The sequence below is a fragment of the Trichoplusia ni genome, chromosome 4 (genome assembly GCF_003590095.1).
Source record: "Trichoplusia ni isolate ovarian cell line Hi5 chromosome 4, tn1, whole genome shotgun sequence".
In the NCBI taxonomy this organism is placed as follows: Eukaryota; Metazoa; Arthropoda; class Insecta; order Lepidoptera; family Noctuidae; genus Trichoplusia; species Trichoplusia ni.
Genome location: NC_039481.1, coordinates 13,894,922 through 13,916,313, shown reverse-complemented (window position 1 = coordinate 13,916,313; position 21,392 = coordinate 13,894,922). Strand labels below are relative to the sequence as shown.

Sequence of the window (21,392 nt, the reverse complement as noted above, 5' to 3'; positions counted from 1 at the left end):
AGCTGAGATATAGCTTATTTTATGGTTTTCCCCATACAAAGTTTTTGAAAAAAAATCAAAAGTGTGCCTTTCGCTATGATCTATGACTTTATATTTAAAACATATCAATAAGAAGCATGTTTTAACAGATTCCAATAAAGAAACACGTCAAATTGGAAAAAAAATTTGAATGTCCATGAAACGTTATTTTCAGCCCACTGTGCGCCGTGACGCTTTTTTTACATTACTGTCAGATTTTCCTTATAAAAAAGTATTATGTTAAATTTAATTAAGAAATAGTAATGAAGAAAGTGTATGAATACTGTAAGTGCATATATTTAGTTTCAAGGTTATAACATCACTTTCTCCAAACTAACCAGCTCTCATGACGAGATGTGTTATCGTGAGTTACACTGTCTCTTTTTATCGTTATCGCACCCATCTTACATGTTGGATACGTGTACATTTGTTGTTTGTTGTAGATACAGCGATTATGTAGTTTCTCCCAATTCGCATTTTTTCAGAAAAACTACAATAATCTCTGTTGCATTTTGCAGTTCATATCTATTCATTCATATTATTTAAAACGCAAAAAGCGCTGCGAAGCTGATAAAATTGAAATAAAATACAATAATACAAATAAAAAATACAAGTACCTACCAAGCTTATTGCTTTTTTTGTACAACCAATATAATAGTTTTAGTAACAAAATCCGATGTAAAAACAATTTACTGAGATGATAAACGATCGTTTAACTGTTTGGTCTTGTATAGAAGGAAGTTTACAGCAATACAATTGGCAATGACAATTTTTTTCTGAGTTTCAAGATCAAGGCTTAAAATGCTTTATCATGACAGTTGTTCTTCGTCTGTTTCTAATGAGTTTATAATAGCTTTTAGTGATTTGAAGCAATCATATCTAGTGGAGTGTAAAACATATAGCTTTGGATGACTAACCGTCATACAATTTCCTTAATTCCAACAATTTTATAGACACTAACTATCTTGTAGCTCGTCAAAACTAAGTACTAAGAAATTTACATTGACTAAGTAGAGCAACCTGACATAAACACTCAGGAAACAATAAACAAAACAACACTGTTAGAAGGCGGAAAATTATTTAGTGCTTCCAGAATGCTGAAAACATCACAAGCCATTCTACTTCTTATGTTGTTCCGAGAAAGCGTTTCATGGGAGATGCGAGGGATACTTGTGCAATTCCCTCAGCGGGCCGGCTTCCGTGGCTAGTGGTAATGTCGTGCAAACTGCCAGTATTGTGCGCCGCAACATCCGTGGGAAATCTCTTAAACAGGCCGTGCATACACAAGTAACAGGCTCCTGGCTACTTCGGATGCAGTTTCGTCATTCACCTGGTTATGTATTCACTTTGCATTCTCAGCTTTTAAGTATTCAGTCACCATTTTACTATATTAGCGTATCAGCTCTATCTTAACGTATTATCGAAAGCTCTCAAGGTAAACGATACTAAAATCATTCATCAGTCTTTAAATCGTTGGCGATGTTTCGTTCTGTCAGAACTTTGAACTTGGTAAAAAACTCACCACAAACACGTTTTTATGGTATTTCGTGTACCAGATCGAATTGTACTTGCTGGAGATTTGTTGAGATTGTCTTAGGAATCACGACATTTTATTTTCCAACTGATATAGAATACACAAGTATCATTTTGGATGCAACAATTTATAGGTAGATGTGTGTAAACAAAATTGCACCTGACATGGAAGCATAAGATGCACTGCAAACGTTATGCAAATTGTTAGTATACGATAATTGTAAGATTTCTTACGAGCAAGCTATTATACAAAATGCAACTTAAATCCACGTTAGAATATCAAGTATGTTTTCTTATGATCATTCAAATGTACTGATATGCTATCGTCTAGGAGAATGGGAGAATGGAATTTATCCTACCGAGATCAATGCGATCTATTCAAATGGATATTTGCACCCGAGACTGCAAGAGCTTTATCGCCATTTACATGGTGATCTCTTCACGCCACGTTTCTTATTCTAATATAGAACCACCATTTCTATATGGTCATGAAACCTTGGGGAGTTAAACGTGCATGAGTTGTTTTGATTAGCAAATTCTTAACGCCTACTTAATCTTTTTGCAGAGGTCGTGCTATTAACGTGTAACCAATTTTTATTAAATTTGGAAACCGTGGTTACGTAGTTCTGCCTATAATTGTTTAAAAAAATTACGAAAAATATTTTAAAAATTGTTTTGGTCACGATATAATCACGGACAGTATTATTTTCTTCAAGTAATGAAATGTAAAACACACCCAAAAGTGGCATGTAAAAAATTCAATTTGATGGCATACATTTGTGTGTGACGTCGCGTGTGGCAAAGTTATTTGGTAAAAAGCGTTTTGGGCCGATGGGCCAGATGTCGGCAACTCGGCACAGACGACGCCTACCATTGTTCCTAAACTGAACGTACTGATATTTATTTAATATTCGTGTGCTCTAGTAACAATGTGAGCTAAGTCTTCGTGCGTGGAATGCCGATACACCTACAGGCTTATTTACTTTAACAAACCTGTATCTAACGAGAATAACGTACATTGGTCTATAAAATACGTCATGAAGTTTCGCTTTCGCAACATTTCCTGCTCTCATAAAACAACTTTCGACATAAGTAATCATATTATCAATATTTTGGTCGAGCACTGACGTAATGGGCTATGTAATGTCTAATAAACAGTCGAGTGAACCGACAGTTCTATCGATCGTCCGTATTTTGTACTTATAATAGTTAGTTACGAAATGTTTATATTAGTCGTCGTCAGATTGCTCCCTTTGTATATAGGCGCCACATCTTGGCTTTCACCGAGATATCTCAATGCCTAGCGTTCTGCACCTTCAAACTGGGTCATACCATCAAAGAGAGATAAGTAGAGGCCTATAAATTAGTTCAGTTACAAATGTATAATATCATTTTAAAATATGCAAGAGTATCTTACGAAAGAATAAGAATAGAATGTACTAGAGTTAGCAGAGCGATAGCTTATCGGATATGATGATTTAGACTCAAACATAGCATTTGTTATCGTTGTCAACAAAGACGATAAACTCGCAAATATTTTAACTTGGTATAAGTGCTTCTCTGTCATTAGTTTCAATTTCTCAAGGAACTTGTATGAAGTCTATTTTATTTTAAATCAGTATGAATGGTAGCTTCGTCCCACATCTATGTGACAGCAGTTACATACAATAGACCTTGACAGTGCTACGTTAATGCTAGCGTAGGCTCTGAGGCCATTGTAATTTTCATTAATCAATGGTGGCTGATCACACAAATTTTCATGAGTACACACAGCTATTTGTGGTAATAGACAAATATGATGTACTTTTTTATGCTCTTTCGTCATGCCTAAACCTGAACGAGTATTTATTTGTACTCTGTAAATCATTCGCCTACGTTTGTAGTTCCATGATATTTTTATGCTCCTTCTGAATCCTTATCTTGTCCTAAAAAAGCCTACAGCGATTTGGTTACCTACAATAAATAGAGGCCGCGTGGGATTGACACATTTTATAGTTCTTGCTAGTTATGACTTCATCGCATCAATGATCTGTTGACATTTCTACTGTCAGAGCGTAATAATAGCAGCAGTACATCGTGTGAAGGTTTAGTAGTATTTGAGACTTAGAGACTTGGTTATCAACTTGGTTATCAATTCTCGTTCCTTCATATATGAGAGCGTTTATCGAGCAGTAACATTTTTTTTTAAATGCGGGCAACATCACATACATTCTTCCGAACCCAAAGTAAGTTTCTTAAGCACTTGTATTATGGAATTCAGATACAACGAAGGTACCACAAACACCCAGACCCGAGACAATGTAGAAATGTGAATTTTGACATTGACTCGACCGGGGATCGAAGCCGGGACCTCAGAGCTAGCGACACCTTGAAACCGGTGTTCACTTGACCACCGAGGTCGTCTTATATATTTTAGAAGGACTTATCAATATTCAAAGTAAGAAAATAACTTTTTGAAAAGTATGAAAAGTTATATTTCATATACTAACATTTTTATGTTTTTTGAAACCAGAAATTTAACCAGAAAAAGTATGAGTAACTATCGATCACGTTACTGACTCATGGCAGGGAAAATCATTTATTTCCTGCACCACAAAACTAATTGTGTGTTCTATTAGTTCCGCTAGATACTAAACCTCAGCAATGCTATGATTGAGTCTATACCAGTCGCTGCCCGCTTCCATGACAGCAAGCGGCTTCACACACACATATTAGTTATGTACAAATTCTTCAAACTTCCTGCTTCCTGTGACTTGAGGGCTGAGACATAACGAATTTTTAAAATGTTGGCGTTTTTATGTATCTGAATATGAATGCAGATCACGTTTCTATTATATCCGTTTGTCGTTAAAATTTCTACTAAACTTTAAAAGTTATTAGATTCATCTATCACAGTCTTCGTGATAGCTATTTGTTTCCTAGTTACCAACTATGGTAAACTAATCGTGCATAAAGGGAGCCTTGCAAATACCATTCAGGTGCTTAGAATTAACTCAGTTGTTTGACCATATTAGTTGCTTCCAATGAATATGTATTGATGCACACGACTTTGCAGTAAGAATACTTTTTCTCCGTCGTTCATTCGAGATGTCTGCCATATTCGGTAACTCGTGAATCAGTTCTTGTCAAACTTGTTAAGTGTATTGACTTAGCACAAGGTTTATTTGTATTTATATGGTACACTTTATAATTATTCGTGTGCTCATATTTTGGGTACGAAATGTTACTTCCTTGGATGTTTTCCTTGCGTTCAGATGTTGGTGTTTTTAGGACTCGATTACGCCTTGACGTGCAGCTGCTCAGTTTGCTAGTAGCAACAGCTGGCCATTTAGTAAAAGTGAAAAAAGTTGTCCTCATCATGAAACAAAGACCTGAGAACGCGGTAAGCAACCGCTGCTAACAGATATACATCTGTATCTTGCACACAATACTCCAATATTACGAGCCCTATTCGAGTAACAAAACATGCGGATTAAGGAATGCAACGCCTGGTGTCTTATACTAGTTGATGTTTTTGGTCCTATTTTATTACTCCTTATGCCTTCCCTTCTCGTGTTAGATCTGCGGAACAAGTTATTTTTATTATTCAGTATTTTATCTTTTGTCTGGATGTTTCAAGTCGAAAGTTGCAGATAGTACCATGGGTAGGAGAACTGAGTTTTTTTTTTGTTTGTTACTTCATTGCCTGAAAACTAGGTCATCAGCAAAATGTCAGGCGAAAACCTAGGTGAGTCTTTGATGGTCACTAGTACGATCGATCGAACAAAGTTGAATATTGAATCAGGAATCTTTTTGTGATCTCTCTTACACGCATGGTATAAAAGGGAGCGGAAGATCTCAAAGCCATAAGTTAAGTATCGGCCAGTCAAGTGTGTGGGGGCAGCGTGGGCGCTCGACCTCAGTCGGTCGCGTGGGCTGCAGGTGCCAACGCACCTTTCCAGTTTCCACGCATCGACTGTTGCGGCCTGCAAGCCTTCGTTCCGAATCGGCGATAATCGGCTCAGTTAACTGTTTACGATTGTTTTGCAACGAACCTTCACCCCGTTTCGTTGATTCCATCTCGTTATTCACCTATTTTCCTATCACTCCTGATGCTTTAGCAACTTCCTCGAATTTAAGTTTCTCCTTTGATGTTGATAACTTGATTGGCAACTGTGAGTATTTACAGAGAGGCATTAAATAGCCTATAGCGGGTTTAAACCTTATTTACTTAAAAAAATGCGTTACTCTACGCATGAGTAGCAACCTAAAGACTGAGAAAAAAAAATTGTTACATTATCCTTTGTCTTGCAGATGGGACAGGCGAGTATGGTCGTTAGCTTTAAGCCAGTAAAATCATTAAATCCTTGTTAAGGATACGCTGAGACCGTTGCATTCAAAACAGGTTTTCTTTGAAATAAATATTGCTACCGCGTGTTTGTACTTTAAACGATCGTGTAATAATTCATCAACCATGACATCTGTTCGTGAAAGCATCGATGATGTGTCGTCGACCTGCTTAGACTTTACAGTTCCGCTTGGACTGAGTTGCTTTGATGCAAATCTATGATGGTTACAGTTGACGACCACAGAGGAAGTGCATTCTTCCGTTAGTGGAGCCGATAGCACTAATGATCTACCAGCGGCCAGAGCGACACCACGTGGAACCTCCCGAACTACAGGAGAGAGTGAACTCACTGTGACTTTGCTAATTACTCAGCAATTAACTACTACGAATTAAGTGTAGAGAGTGGCCTGCCCGCTCCACTTGCTATATGTTATAGCGTGGTGTATGAAAGTACTTAATAGTCGACTCTTTACGAGCGAAACTCTCCTTACGTTTGCAAATTGAATGTGTTAGCCCGACTAGGTGGCTGTGTTTATGTTTTTTTAATGCGTAAACCTGGCGCTTAGAATTTCATTCAATTTGTTTGTCTGGGTCTGCAATACCATTTTCTTTGAGTTCTTGGTAGTAAGCTTTCCTTTCCTACTCAGATCTAAGCAAAGTTTTAAACAAAAATTTTGTAACGGCCACAGGTACGCAAAATTACATACAAAGCCAACGAAATACATTATTACTTTTTCATATCTGAATGACGAGATTCCTAGCAAGTAACCATTAATTCATTAAATAATTATATTTGCATACTTACTCTTAATGGTCGGCTGGTATCTAATTGACATCATAATATTTACATTTAGATCAACTTAAAGTTTCCTCTATTCGCATAATATAATAAACGTCTCTACACGCCTAGTTGGCGCCTGTTTTAAGAGAACTCAAAACGTATGAATTTATGAATTCTGTTCGTATAAGAAAGTGCTGCAGTACGTTCTGTGAAGAGTAATTAACTATTTTCTTTATGGTATAATGCACAAGAGTTGTGAAATTATATCGCCCGAGCGGGCTATAGCAACAGCGGTAAAAAATAATAATACTGCAATTTAAAGATTTGCAGCTGTAATCAACTAGACTGATTGTTGGCGTGTTTCGTCTCGGAGTTATTAATAATCTCGTTTGTAGATATGGTTCAAGAATAGCCTAGTAATGTTGAAATATGTTGTCCATTAATATAAATTGTGGTTCAACATTCGACAGCGTCAACTGAAATATGGATCGTAAGACACAAGAGCTTAACCACAACATAGAGTGGGAACGGCCTGAATAGCTTAAATATTTAGTAAATTGCTCGAACATTGTATTAGCCAACAACTTCACGAATAGTTCTCTGGACTTTACAGGTGTAGGCGGCTATAACAGTTAGCTTTACTACCTTATTTGGCAGTTTAAATAATTTGATGAAGAATAATAAAAATAAACAAGTTACTTGGTAGAACATTTAGAGGTTGCGCTCTGCGCACAAGCTTCGACTGTTTACTAATTTTTGAAGTAGGTACTTATAATGAAAAATATTATTTCCCTACGCCTCAATAATAATTTAATGTTCTTTGTAATTTTCCCACGGATATATCTGATCTGATCTTCTCATTAATGTATTGATTCTACTCGGTTGCCATGTAGAACTCCTTGCCTATTTGGTAGTCTTTACTCCTACGCAAAAATGCCTCAATCAAAGCTAATCATGTATAATGTAGAGATTCTATTAGTTTGTATTATTTTGATTTTATCTTCTTAATCAGACGAATTTGGATACATTTATTGAATTTTGGCCTAGTTATAGAGTTTCTCAAAATCTAATTTAGTAAACTAATTTCTGTATATATATTTGAACATATTATAATTATTGATAGTATAGTTTATGCAGTAACTCTCAGGTTTCTCGTTTTAACTGATAGCGTTTTAGATAAAGACTGTTAATGTTATAACGATCGGTTTTTTTTTCAATATCTTAATCAAATAATGAATATTAAAGTTGCAAAACAGTTTGAAAACAAAAAAAATAGACGTTTTGAAAAATAAGAGTCCATTTTTTACCTCCGAAGCGACAGTTGTTTACTATGACATTCTTGATCGTTCTCGTCCAAGTGGCTTCCTATTTGGGAGTGTCTCCGTGCACTGGACTATTTTTATCCGTGGCCGCATGCGCCGGCACGCGCCCGACCTTTTAGCTTTATGATTTGTCGACGTTCTGATACTGTTATTGATAGCTAAGCTCATCTCGTTCATTTTGTTGCTCGTTCTACTCCAATGTTCAGAATCGTTTCCTTATAATGTTTCCGCTACGAACATACATATTTTTGTTTATGATTTTCGGGCGTTTTTGTCATTTTGGATGTAATCCTTTGATCACGACGACTACGTCTCTGAGTTGTTGACAGAGATTTAAGTGGCATGCATAAATATAGCACTGAGGCTATCGGCCGATAAAAGTTCCTCTAGAATTATGTCAGGAAGAGTAGAGCTATAATTTTAACTTACTGGCGTCACTTATCCCGCTAATCAGCTTGCTAAGCTTGCACTTTATCATTATTTATAAGTTAATGTTTAGTGAAATTTAAAGCCGTATAAAGAGAAACAAGTAAAAGAAAAATAAGTATTATATAGTTGTGGGCAAGTTACTTTTCAAACACGAACTGTGTTTGTCTCTTTGATACCATCTGAAAGTCTTCGGTTCGTTTCTCCGTAACGTGAGGATAAACGTACGTGTTATTAGAATTCTGAATAACAACGGATTTCTCAGCATCGTGATGCGTCTGCATGTTTAGCTATTAGTTTACAGTAAATTAATAACAGAGAGTGATGGTTTGCGTGCTTGCTTTCCCGCCTGCATGACGAATAGGGTGCTCTGAGACGAGACACGACGAGACAAGACGAGACAACACATTATATGCAGATTGCAGGTATTTACGCCGTCTGCTGACGCTTAAATGGATTTTGATGTACCTGTTTGACCTTGACATTGTCGCTCAATATTCACATATGAATTACGTTTCTGAGGTCATATTTTATGACATCATATTATCCTCTGTCGTGACGTAAGTTTTATTATCGAGCAAATATGTAGTAATGTTGTTTAAGTGCGCAAGGCGCTCTTGTCGTTTTAGTAGCGTAAAATGTATGACATAAATATTCAATTTTTCTACTTAGGTATAACTATTTATGCTGTTAACAAGATATCAACCAAATGCCAAACCAATATTTTATTATTTTCAATTGCCTGTATTCGATTAAGTTCAACATGATACGTGTTTCTTAAACTGTAGAGATCGTATGATTGAACTTTAGAAGCATCAATCAATCTACTATCACATTAACTACTAGTGATGATATTGCCGTACTTGTCAAATTAGGACAAGGATCCACTTCGGTTCCACTTATTGATCAATGCGATGACAATAAGCGGACGTTGCCATAACGTGGCAGTGGTTCACAGTTGACAATAATTGTGGCAATCGACAGCCGACAACTGGTTCAATAGGCGCTCGCTGCTATCTGCAATTATTACCTCGTTTAGCTGGTGACGATACTAAGATGCGATAGTTTGTCATCGTTGTGTACCGGTTTATAATGTTAGATGTCGTGTGTTAAAATGATTAATATAAACTAGAATTGGGCCAAGTCGATTTGGACCTCTGCTTGTTGGAGCTAATTGTTTTATGTGAGGCACGTTTATATAATTGTAATAGCTTGGACGTCTGTTATTGATGTTAAGAATGACTGCAAGAAAACCTACATCTGAGAGGTGCCTACATGTATTCTTGTTTAGATCCTCACCTACTGTTGGCATCATCAATCTTATTCCATTCGTTTCACTCACATGCTTGTCAGTTTAGGATATTCATGATGTGTACCTACTTTCTCTAAGCATTATGCTAAAAGTATTTCGTGTATAATTTGTGATCTCATAAACTAACATTAATTATTATATTGTTTCAGTCAAAGCAACGGGCGTCAATTAAATGGCTGTTATCGAAGGCGTTCAACAACAGGGTCCCGGATAACCTTCAGGAGCCCTTTTATAGGGATCATGAGGTGAGCCTGAACATACAACTATTTCCATTATTAAATGATAGAGATGTTATGTTAAACTATTCCAGTGTACAAGTCACAATAGAAAGCCAGGTTAAAAGTAACTTTATAGGCATTTTCCCGCAGCATAATGCTATCTGATTGTTTGTAAATCCGAAACAATAACATTTTCCTCTCAATTTATTACGCTGTCTGATATAACGGACCTTACTGCTACGGCGCAAATATTGGCTGTGTAATATCATAGAAATGACCATTACCGACGCAAAATATAATATTACTTATAAAAACACACAGGTTACAGTAAAAAAAAAAATACAGTCATGACATAACTACGCACGAATTAGACCATTAGTACTTTCATAGTGAAATGTCATAACTAGTAATAAGGAATGAAAAGAAAGAAATAAACAAAACAAGAAGAAGGAAAATCTTAGTTCGATTTGTGCCGGATTTTGGCTTTTGTAACTGTCTAGACGTAATCTCAGAAATATTTGCCAACTTTTCTTATTCAATTCGCAGCTGCCACAATAGGAATTCGATGTTTTCTCGTAATAATGTGACGTTCGATGTGTGATGGATTAATGTCGTCGCCATAGCAATACAATTAATCGACCTTTAAATGTCAAAGTGTCATGACCTTAGTGTTTAACCTAAAGTTCCGAATGTTCTTTCATGGGAAGTAATACTCGAATCAATATTATTAAATGCCTATTGGAACACACTGTTCACTTAAAAAAAAAACCATTTTATATATGTATTTAATACTCAAGGTGTACTGTAAAACTCTATAAGAAAATATGTTTAAGGTCTTATTACTCGCTTATAAATAAAATGGAGCATTTTCTTCGTATTATGTTTATGTAGTTTACGCAAAGCGTCGGCCTTTAACCTCCACAGTCCTCAGCGTAACCAGGTCATACTAACCTGCACTTACCGGTCTTTCAATCTACTTATACTTACTTCTAAGCGAAATTATCTGGATTTATATAACCGCAGAATTAAAATTGCATAGATATATGAAAGTATCAACAGTAGGACAGTGTTTACCCCCAAGAAAGCGTGACTAATTATATAGAAGTATAAAAAGTGTCCGTTCGACGTGAACGTGGTACGTTGTTGTTATCTCTTCAAATATATTGCTACTACCACAACATTAGATTCTTTGAAGTTGATAAAAGTACATTGCCCCGATACACGGTCAATGTTTATACATTCTCAAGTTGAAATTCCACTGCGTATATCGTACTTGGCTTCATTTACACATCTACAAACAGTTTTAATAGACGCTTTCAGTGTTGTGAACAGTTCATATTTCTTTTGATATTGTCTTTCTTCGTGGACTTAGTACGATAAACATTGGTAGTTGTGTTTGATCGGTTTTACGGTATTCATTATTTATATTAAACGGTACATTCTCGCCGCTGCCTTGTATTTGATTAGATCACGGATATTGTCCCAAATAGAAACACAGTTTGTATTTCATAACTGTTATGGCTAATGTCAGTGTCCAATTACACAATTGTTTGAATTCTGCCAGTGTTTACCGTTACGAGGTATGAGATCATTTGTATTCGAATATTTCATCGGCTTTACACCGAATTGCTTTTAATAGAAATGCATTCTCTTTGAACAAATAGACATGTTACATAAAGGATATTAGTTTCCATGCTCGGACTCGCTGTTTCTGCTTCATAAAAGAAATTGCCTACTGCGGTAGGTTCCCGCAGACCGCCTGTAGGATTGACCTTTCATCTCGACCTCTTTTTATTTTGCTGCCCGCTGCTACTCTAGAGCCGCGACAAATAGGTACATGTTTGTGATTCTCAATAAGAGTGTGTGTGAATTTGTTTGCAAAACATTGACACTTTCGACTGATTTTTATCAAAAGGCCAGAATATGTTTGAATGCCTTTTACGGCATTGACATAAACAATTTGCAGTTATATTAAGTTTTTACGTCTCGGGTCATATAAGGCCAGTTTTGTCAGCTGTAGTTACGCAATATTATTTTTGCGGTTTATTAAAGACGTAATGCTCAGCGCCATGTGGTTTCCAGACGGTAGTTACAAAATTAAACCCTTTTATTTTTTTGAACACAATTTAGGTGCACGACAGCACCTTGTTAGTTCTTAAATTGATGATCATTTAAATAATTACAGTGATTAGTGGACGCAACTCATCCACTAGCTACGTTCCCTTACGAACTAACAGAAAACGGGGTCTAGGTTAAAAGGAACAGTTTCTCACGAAAATAATATTCCAATGGCATGTATCCAATCGTTAATCGATGGTAATCACGACGGTATCTATGATACCCATTTATCAGCTGCAAGCTCAAAAAAGCTGCCCTTGAAATAAAAGTTAAGTCTGAACATGGTACAATATCGATCGCAACCATCCCGCCACTGTTGCTTGGGGTTGGTTACAGTGTCACGCGAACTTTCAGTACCGAACGAATGTGCTTATAGGAGTGTCCATTGTAATAACGTCCTTATGAGTTTATTTGACCCCGGCCCGGTTTGTGTTTGTGTAGCACAACTGCACAATGGCTGTGATGAGAAAGAAGCGGAATCACAATGGAAACGTAAGGCGATACACTGTTCTTTTTGTTGACAAGACACTGAAGAAACTGTCGCAAGGTCTCAAGAACACTGTTGTGTCTACGTATTTATAACAATTGTCGAATAGAACCACTGATTTGTGTATATAACTACTTCGAAAGCATTAACTATCGAGTTTTTTAATAAGTATATAGCTTACGTAATGTCCTTTTAGTAGAGGCTTCGACCAGTACCTCTATGTAATCGATACTTGTTTCTCTAATTTCTATTTGTGGTTGGCTTCATCAAATATGAATACGGGCTATTATTTTACTGTCCACGTGTTCCAAAATGAGCGAATCAAGTGACCGTTCGAGATAATGATTTGTTTTGTCTGTTAGCCTTTCTCCGTGGATGATTTCTAAGAAGCATGTCCATTTATCAGTGGTGGTACAGCGGATGTCCATTAACGATTGTTGTTGCGAACGAGTTCAAGGACCACTATGTTTGGATCAGATATATCTGTAGGTACTTAGGGCATGAGAACACTGCATTGCTAAGTTCTCTTGGGATTGGCTCACAGGTTTCCCAGTCTACATTGTATCCTTAACATATTCTCGCAGAAATTATTTATAGACTAGACTAGAAACTAGAGCAGCGAGCAATTTGTAACATACGCAGTATGCAGTGATAATTTATTGCCAATGCAAAAAGAACTTGTAACGTAAGTTCAAGTAAATTTTCAAATAAAATCAGATCACCAACCGATTTCAATAAAGTCATGCTTCATTAAAGTAATGTCTAATAACAATAATTTAATTCTATTATCTGAATAAACTATTGTTTGCTAATATCTATCTCAGATAAACTGTTCATTCAATGCGTGGGTGAATCTGGGCTGGATGTGTATTTCACAAAAGATAATGAGACGTCGTACGGTGCTAATAGAAACTTTGAACTAACGGAGTTGGTTGAACCCTTAATGGTGGTAGTATAGGATTGCTGTTTCAAAGGTCAACAACCCTGCTAGGACAATGGCAAAAAAGTAACGAGTTCGTTCTATAGGCCTGTGGTTAGTGTTTTATAATAGAGATTTGACAAACTCGTATTTCTTAAGGGCTTGAAACGGATATTTCCAATTCCAAATGGATTCAACAATCGCAACACTCAATGGTTCATTTCCTCTTCTTATATTTTGTACTTCGGGAAACGGAATAAAATGCATATAAATAAATGTAATGTCCCTTTGAAACGTGAGTCAAATATAAGTCGCGGTGTTCAGGCTCATCTAAATTGTTTCAAACTGATTTCCATGCCGAAAATATTCCCTAATGAACTACCATTCGTCTGACGACTTTACAAACATGCCTTTGCTTTTTGGTTAGTCAGTTTCTAGTGAGAAACTTGGGCATAGTCAAGGACATAAAGTTGAAATTGGAATGGCATCTGTTCTAAAAGAGGCAAAAGGTAAAATTGTCGCGTTGCATGTAAAAATAGTCGACGTCGTTTCCGGCTTTAGGAAACTGTTGATCTTTTGTTCTTTTCGCCGGTAACTGGTGACTCAGCTGGTTTTATTATACATGGCTGATACTTTTCCGGAACTATTTTGGGATTCGGCTCATTATTGACATATTCTAGTTTATTTTAATTATAGTTCATCACATCATTTAACAAGTCGTCTTGTTATACAAACTATGATATTGCCTTTCATATTTTCGTTCACATGACTTTATTATAATTGAAAGTCTTCCATTGTTTCCTTATGCTTTTTACCTAAAGTGGTATCGACAACCGTAAACATAATAATATTGTGTATATTTTTTAAAATGGCTGTCGTATGAGGCAACAGACTTATGCTTAAAAGAGGTAAGTAACTCGTTGACCAACATGTCCTTATAAAAGTTCTCACGTGTTTTTAGTATCAATAGTGGTAAGTTTAGTTTTCGATGAATGAATGAGTCAACGCCACTACTGTTCTGTATCAGTTTGATTCAGATTCCGAAGTACCGAGCGCTCGGCTGTATTGCAGCATATTGCCAATTTATGATTTATTCTCAGGTACAAATTAAATGATTATATTTTAGTGATACTATTTGGGGCGTCTGAGCGGTACTTAAATAATACATACGGTTTAATTTTATTTGGATCGGTTTATTTATTTAGGTAAGCTAACAGCATCACAACTTTACACGAAATATATTGACTGTGACATGTTTTTCAATAAGGACGTCAGAATAAAGACAGCTTATATGCATGTAAAACATAACTGAATTAGTTTATTTACGATTTAATGTACGACAAAATAACTTCGTTCTCATCGATATAATATGAAAAACAATTCAGAATGCAATGTACACTCTACACTGTTAGAAAACCCATTTGTAGCTACCGCATAGAGAGGAAATTGAGCGCATACCCCTACTACGCTAGACATTGCAACCATAGGTGTAAGTGAATGAAACAAAATGTGAGAATTAAAGATATATGAGTGGCATGTTGTCGCCGGCTTCGTCGCTCCCTTTCTCCTTGACCCGTTGCTGTGGCGAGACGCTGTCGTGCGATTTGTCGCCGTCTTTTTGTCGTGCCGTTTCTGCAACTTAATTATGTGCACGACAGGTTAGAATTACATTGGAATTGTTAATAAGGATTTTATGTGTATGTGTCTCGTGTTAATTGAGATACTTTGAATCGTCGCAATCGTTGAAAGTAAGCGTTAATAACGGTTCTTCTAGCTGGCGGCTCTGTTCGTACAATCAGGGATTGCGGAAGTTTGATCGACTTCCTTTTTGGTTAATTATAACGAGTACCTTATGGGTACTTATCAAATAAAGTACTAACTACCTGATATTAAAGATTGAATTGTGTCTGTAAACCTACTATAACATTAAGAGAAAGTTTGCAGTACGAAGCTATTAAATCCATTAATTATAATGCCTTCCTATCTTATGCCTACCTCGTACAAGTGGTATATCATTTTTTTATAATATATCTATGTATTCTATTAGAAATGCGTATTGCAACCTTCAATCGCGTCCATGTGCTTTAATCTTTGTGTCGCTGCAGCGACAGCGCGCTGTCTCAAGCTGATGTCATCTGAATCACTGCTTGTCATAAATGATACATACACATATATACTCTTATTATCGCAGTTATTATACAGTACTAACGTAGGTAGTGATGCCGCAAATTGCATGAATCTCGCACTTACTGAAGGATTTTCTCGTCTCTAGTTGAATGAGAGCTCTCGGTTACTATCCTCGGGCGAAACTATACTTCAACGCTCCGAGTCACACAAAGGCAAAAAGTCGGTGAAGTTTCTTTTGGTAGATGGCACGATGCCCAGCGCCGTTCTCACGAGCGTGTAAATGATCTGATCCGAAGATAAGTTAATTAGTTAAGAGTACTTGATTTCAATAGCGTAAACTGTATATTATACTATAGCTGAATTCTAGTTTATTGTGTTATCATAACTGTATTGGTCTATGATCATGTTTTTTGTGCTTATAAATTGGTTGAAGTTTGTTAACTGTGAATAAATTAGTATCAAATAAGCTCGGATCGAAAAGTGTATGTATTATACTTATTAACTAACAACTACGGTAATTTATCTTGGGCCATGTTAGAAAACAAGGCAGGCATAGCAAATTATTCGTCGTACCACGAGTAATAAGCTTTCTTTTAAGTGTAAGAGGAAACCTAGGCGAGGCAGTGATTGGGTCAACTTCAACACGGATTTAGATATTTGCGTTACGCAATATAACTGCTACATAACCCGTTTCTATCTTAAGAAATAATGACCAAAATATACTAAATCAAAAGGAGCATAACCATCTCAGATACGCCCACTTCAAACTGTAAATGTTATGATACCATAACTATTAAATACTCCACCAAGTTACAAAACATACCAGTTACTAGTGTAACACAATTAATCATCAATATTGTACAATTTACAAACAGTTTGACAAGCTATTCAACTGAAAATTATGTAAAGAATTGCCGCTAAGTCGAGGTGTCACTTGTCATAATATTTGTACAGACAAGTAAATTTTACAGTTGATGTCGTAACAAACACACGCTTGACCGCATGATGGAACTACGTATCTGCTTATCTGTGTGACATATATAATCAACCCTAAAAGTAAGTTTGTAATTACACTTCCTGTGGTTCGATAAGCCTGAAACTCAGCCGCTTTGTCGTAAGTACAGCTCTTCATTTGGTGGCGAAAATATAGTAAAAATGCTATTGTATCTGCGGTTGCCTGTCGCCGTGTGATTTTCGAAACCCTTTCTCTAGAAATGAAGTCTGTGAGATTGTTACATTTGTGAAATGTCTATGTCTAGGCTCTATTTATATTTTATATCTCTTTATTAAAAAATAGCAATATAGCAATTACTGTACTCGTTACTACGTGCGCGTCCCCAAAGTTTCTCTTGTCTATTGGGTTTATTGGATATCCTTATTTGCTAAGCTTCGGTTACCGGTAAAAGGCCTGATACGCACGAACATCTTGTTTATTTTCTTCGGGCTTGCTGACGTCACACTAGTATATACTTACCGTGCAGCCTTTATCAATGACACTGGTTCATCATTTAGAATGTTAAGTACCTACCTACACAACGACAGTTTGCTTCTCAATAAATGATGAATAAAACCTTAACCGTTTTAGATCGCACATTCCTTTCGTTGCCCTTCCCGCTGGCCAAAGGATCGCAATTCTAGTCTTATCTGAATAATTTATAACTTTGAATATTGATTGAGTTAGCGAGTAGTTCCTTAGCTCTATTTTTATTCTATCTCAGTAGATGACCAGAGGAACGTAGAGTATTTATTGCTTAAGCGCTTACATAAGTTGACAAGATCTTGTTCAGCAGTTTACAAGTATGATTTGAGTTACATCGTTTATTAATTCGTCGATTAGCAGGCTTGCACAATTATTTTGCAGCCAAACTTAGTTAAATGTCTGTCATAAAATCAAGAGCAAAATCGTTAAGGAAACCCATTTACTGCATGAAATTGCATTGTGTGTAAGTCTATACGAGATTATCGAGATTAAAAGTGAGAGCTATTGAGGCCATTGTTGGTCAGCCATATTTCACACATTTTGGTGTCGCTTAGCGCTTCATGGTCAATGAGATGGTAATTCTATGTTGTAATGTTTCGATTTTGCAATTCGACCGGTTTTTGGTCAGCCGGTTGCCTAATCTACGGGGAAAAAGATTTTGAATCTAGGATTGTTGACATCATTGATGCCACTTAATGTTCTGATGTAATTAGTTTGGAAACAAATGTCACTGACCTTTAAGGTGGAATCTTTTTAGTTCAGTTTAAATAAATTAATAAAAAGACACGCTATTTAAAACTGGTTTTTTAATTAGCATAAAATCAATGTTTTGAAATAGAGTCACAGAGTTCCGTTACTTGAGTCATATTTCTTAAATCCAAATAGCAAATAGTTATCTCTATAATTCTTCATACCATCTGTTTATAAAGAAACTTCTTTTAATTAAACACTTTCAATGGTTGATTACGTGTTAGGGTTGTTATTTCCATTAGTTGTGATGACATAATAGTCTAGTCTAGCCACTCCTGTCCCGCCAAGGTCAAAGTTTTCACCCCATTCTGTGACGCAGGCTCAACACACCCTAACTACGTTTATTTATAAGTTAGACTTGAACTCCGATCAACAGACCAAGGTTAGGTAATGATAGAGAATAATAATTTGCAAATCCATTGTGCTATAATTATATTGCGTTGACGTAATTATTATGAGCACTTTTTACCAGTGTGTGACATTGAAATGTGGTTTTAAATGATTATCATAGCTTAGCTTGTTTATTACATGTAATGTGTACCTTATATAATTATTCTTAATTGTTCGTCTTTTGTCGGTCCTAAGAAGCATATTTTTATAAGTAGGTCGTAAAACGTTTCCCTTCTTAATGTTTATCTGTCGGCACATTATTTTAATCAATAAAATCATTAAAACGTTAGTACAGTGGTGGTAAATTATGAAAAGTTAAACAGCTATTTACTAGATTGCAATTCGAGAGAAAGTATAAAAGCGAAATTTTTGCTTAAAAAAAGACAGCTGCTACTTAAACATTGGCACGATTCTCTCCTATAATTAAATGCTACTTCTAAAATTTTTATTCAGCAAGACGACTACTAGAGAACTAAGTAGTATGCACTGTTTAAAAATAGGGCGTGACCTAACATTGATCTAGATTCAAGTCCCATCACAGCACGCCCAACATTGTGTGCATTGAGATCATTTTTATTACACACTGTTATAAAAACGTACCTGTCAACATCATAATGTACCCATATGAATATGTGTTATCCACTCTTCTGCAGCCCCTCTAAAATCTACAATTCTGACTTTCATGATTCATTTGTTTATTCATTAATCTGGTGTGGTATGTTCACTATGTGGTATTGTCAACTATTCAGTCATTATTATTAGATTTGCCTAACAAAACACAGCCTTTCAGATCGGGGTAAAGATTCTTCAAAATGGGAGAAGTTTTATAATTACGGGAATACAAACTTAGAGCATAGTTATATGTAGGTCTTGTTGACATGCTCGATGTAAACCTAGCTATTAAACAATTGCGAAGACTATAAAGCTCTGACGGCTGCAGTCATTTATTAATGCTCGTATGTGGTCTTCATTCTATGTTTACTAAAATGTCTAGATAATAAACCTGTTGTGTGGTCTTACATATCAATGTTGATTTCTTAAATTGGGTCACCTCTTACAGCAGTCATGATGAGGATAGGCTAGAAGCATTCATCTTTTAATAAGTTGTCCATAAGTATATGTTATGAAGCTTTATTAAATGATGTAACGGTTTACTTAAGGACTCCGGTTGGGTCCGAAACTAGTCGGGCTACCCCGATAAATACGCGTGAGTAAACCGTTACATCATTTAATAATGAATCAGTCTCACGATAGTTATTATAAAATAAAAATGTTATGAAGCTAGTGTAGTCTTTAGTTAGTTTTGCTAGTTTCTGAAACGATTGGGTAGTTGGTGGTTGTATTGGTTAGTTGTTTATTGACATTATGCTATACCTGTTGGACCTTTAGGAAACCGTTGTACTTTGTACTTGCTCTAACTGGTACGTTAAGCGGGGCGAATTGAGTTCCAAGGGGTTAAAGGGAATTTTTTTTTCTTTTTTTCCATGCCAATGTTTAAACATCATATTCTAAAATCCTCCCTGAAATGCCTCTAATCACCCCGTGTTGCCGTACTACAAAACTTTTAAAGAAATTCTTTAAGATGTAAATAATCGCGGTTTTTATGTTTATGTTTGGTAAAACTTAATAAGTTGCGCAGTTATCGCCGTCCTCATGCCCTAGTTTTGAGTTCCGATCGACAATAACAACAACCAATGGCTAAGTTTGCTCAGGCTAGGCAAAAGTTGACTTTAGGCTTATCTGGAGAGCTATCCAGATTATAAAGTTTTTATTGGAAAATGGAAAGTCCGAGTGCCTTAGATTTTTAGATACGTTTATTTACTGATCAGAGGGTGCTGTAGGTTCCTATTAGCATAACTTTAATAAACAGCTAAGATAAGATAGTGATCATAAATCAATTAACACAGCCTCTCGCGGTATTCCGCTGGACATAAGCCTTTCCTAAGAGGCGCCTAAACACCCAGTCCTCCACCAGTTGATGATGACGATAACGTGCTAATAATATTAATTGTATTTTCCAGGAACAAGAACACCTGAAGCCGCCTATAGTGGGGGGTCTGGCGAACGCAGAGCTGTACTGCCTGGCGCTCGCCAACATGTACTCCGATCCCAACTACCACAGCCTGAACCACTGGAACATACTCCAGACCTTCGCGAGGAAGGGCGTGCACGTGCCCGACCCGCCCGACTGCTCGCTAACCGAAACCGTGCTCATACAAACCAACCCACTCAAAATGGTAAGTAAATATTCGAAATTAATAAACGTATCCCATTGCTTGTTAGTCTTACACGCAAAATTTGGTAAACAGATAGTTTATAACCTGGTTTAACAGATAGTATAGTTTTTATGTTCCTGTGGGATCTTTCTTGAATTGTAGCGGGCAAAGTGCTGACAATAGCTAGTATAAAATAAGATAAGATTATAAGATTGTTTTCTCAAATTTGGTCATTCGCATTAAGGCTGTTATATACGTATAATAAAAAAGTAGTCTGTTTTAAGATTTAATTATGACTAAAATAAAAATATTAATTAAGAAAAAGAAAACTTTTTTAAATAAAATATTATTACAGCGCGGCGTGCAGTGCCTATAGTAAATATGGTACTTCTATTATATGATGGTTAAATACATTCTCACGTTTATTTAGTGAGCACAACGGCTTGTTAGCTCATGTATTATGTAACTATAATAGCTTTAATAACCAGAAGAAGGTAATAACGTCCACAAATAATGCTCTCTAGCTATTTTACTTCCAATACGAAAACACTGAAAAACATCAGCTGCACAGTACACATTACCCAAGTCGTCCGACAGAACATCTTTACACAGCCGTCTGGTATTGAAAGCAAAACAGAATATTCAATATCAGTTAATTGGCATTCCTCGCGTGTATGTGTAGTAACAGTCCGAGCCGGTCTAGTGAGGTAAACAGATTACTAAGTTGTAGGTAACGGACTCGCGAGTGCCCACTGGCGAGCTGGCGACCCGTCATTACTTATGCATATTGCGGTCTTTACCGACACCTCGCAGTAAACACTGTCGCTTCCAGGCTAAACGTTGGCTTGGATAATCTATATCACTCTGATCACGCAGTCTGTCCTTGATGCATTGGCTTCGCAATTTATTTGAACACAGCTGCGCATACCTACGATTGAAGCCAGTTGTATAAGTTGATATCTTGGCCT

At 36.4% G+C, this 21,392-nt stretch overlaps 1 protein-coding gene across 1 annotated transcript in view; it reads left to right on the top strand.

Annotated features, from left to right (window-relative positions):
• The window catches only part of LOC113493110 (patronin-like), a 49,172-nt gene that overhangs the window by 7,841 nt on the left and 19,939 nt on the right, over positions 1–21,392 (top strand). Inside the window, 2 exon segments of the mRNA XM_026870931.1 lie at positions 9,869–9,964; positions 20,230–20,445. Of these exon segments, the coding sequence (XP_026726732.1) occupies positions 9,869–9,964; positions 20,230–20,445 (312 nt within the window).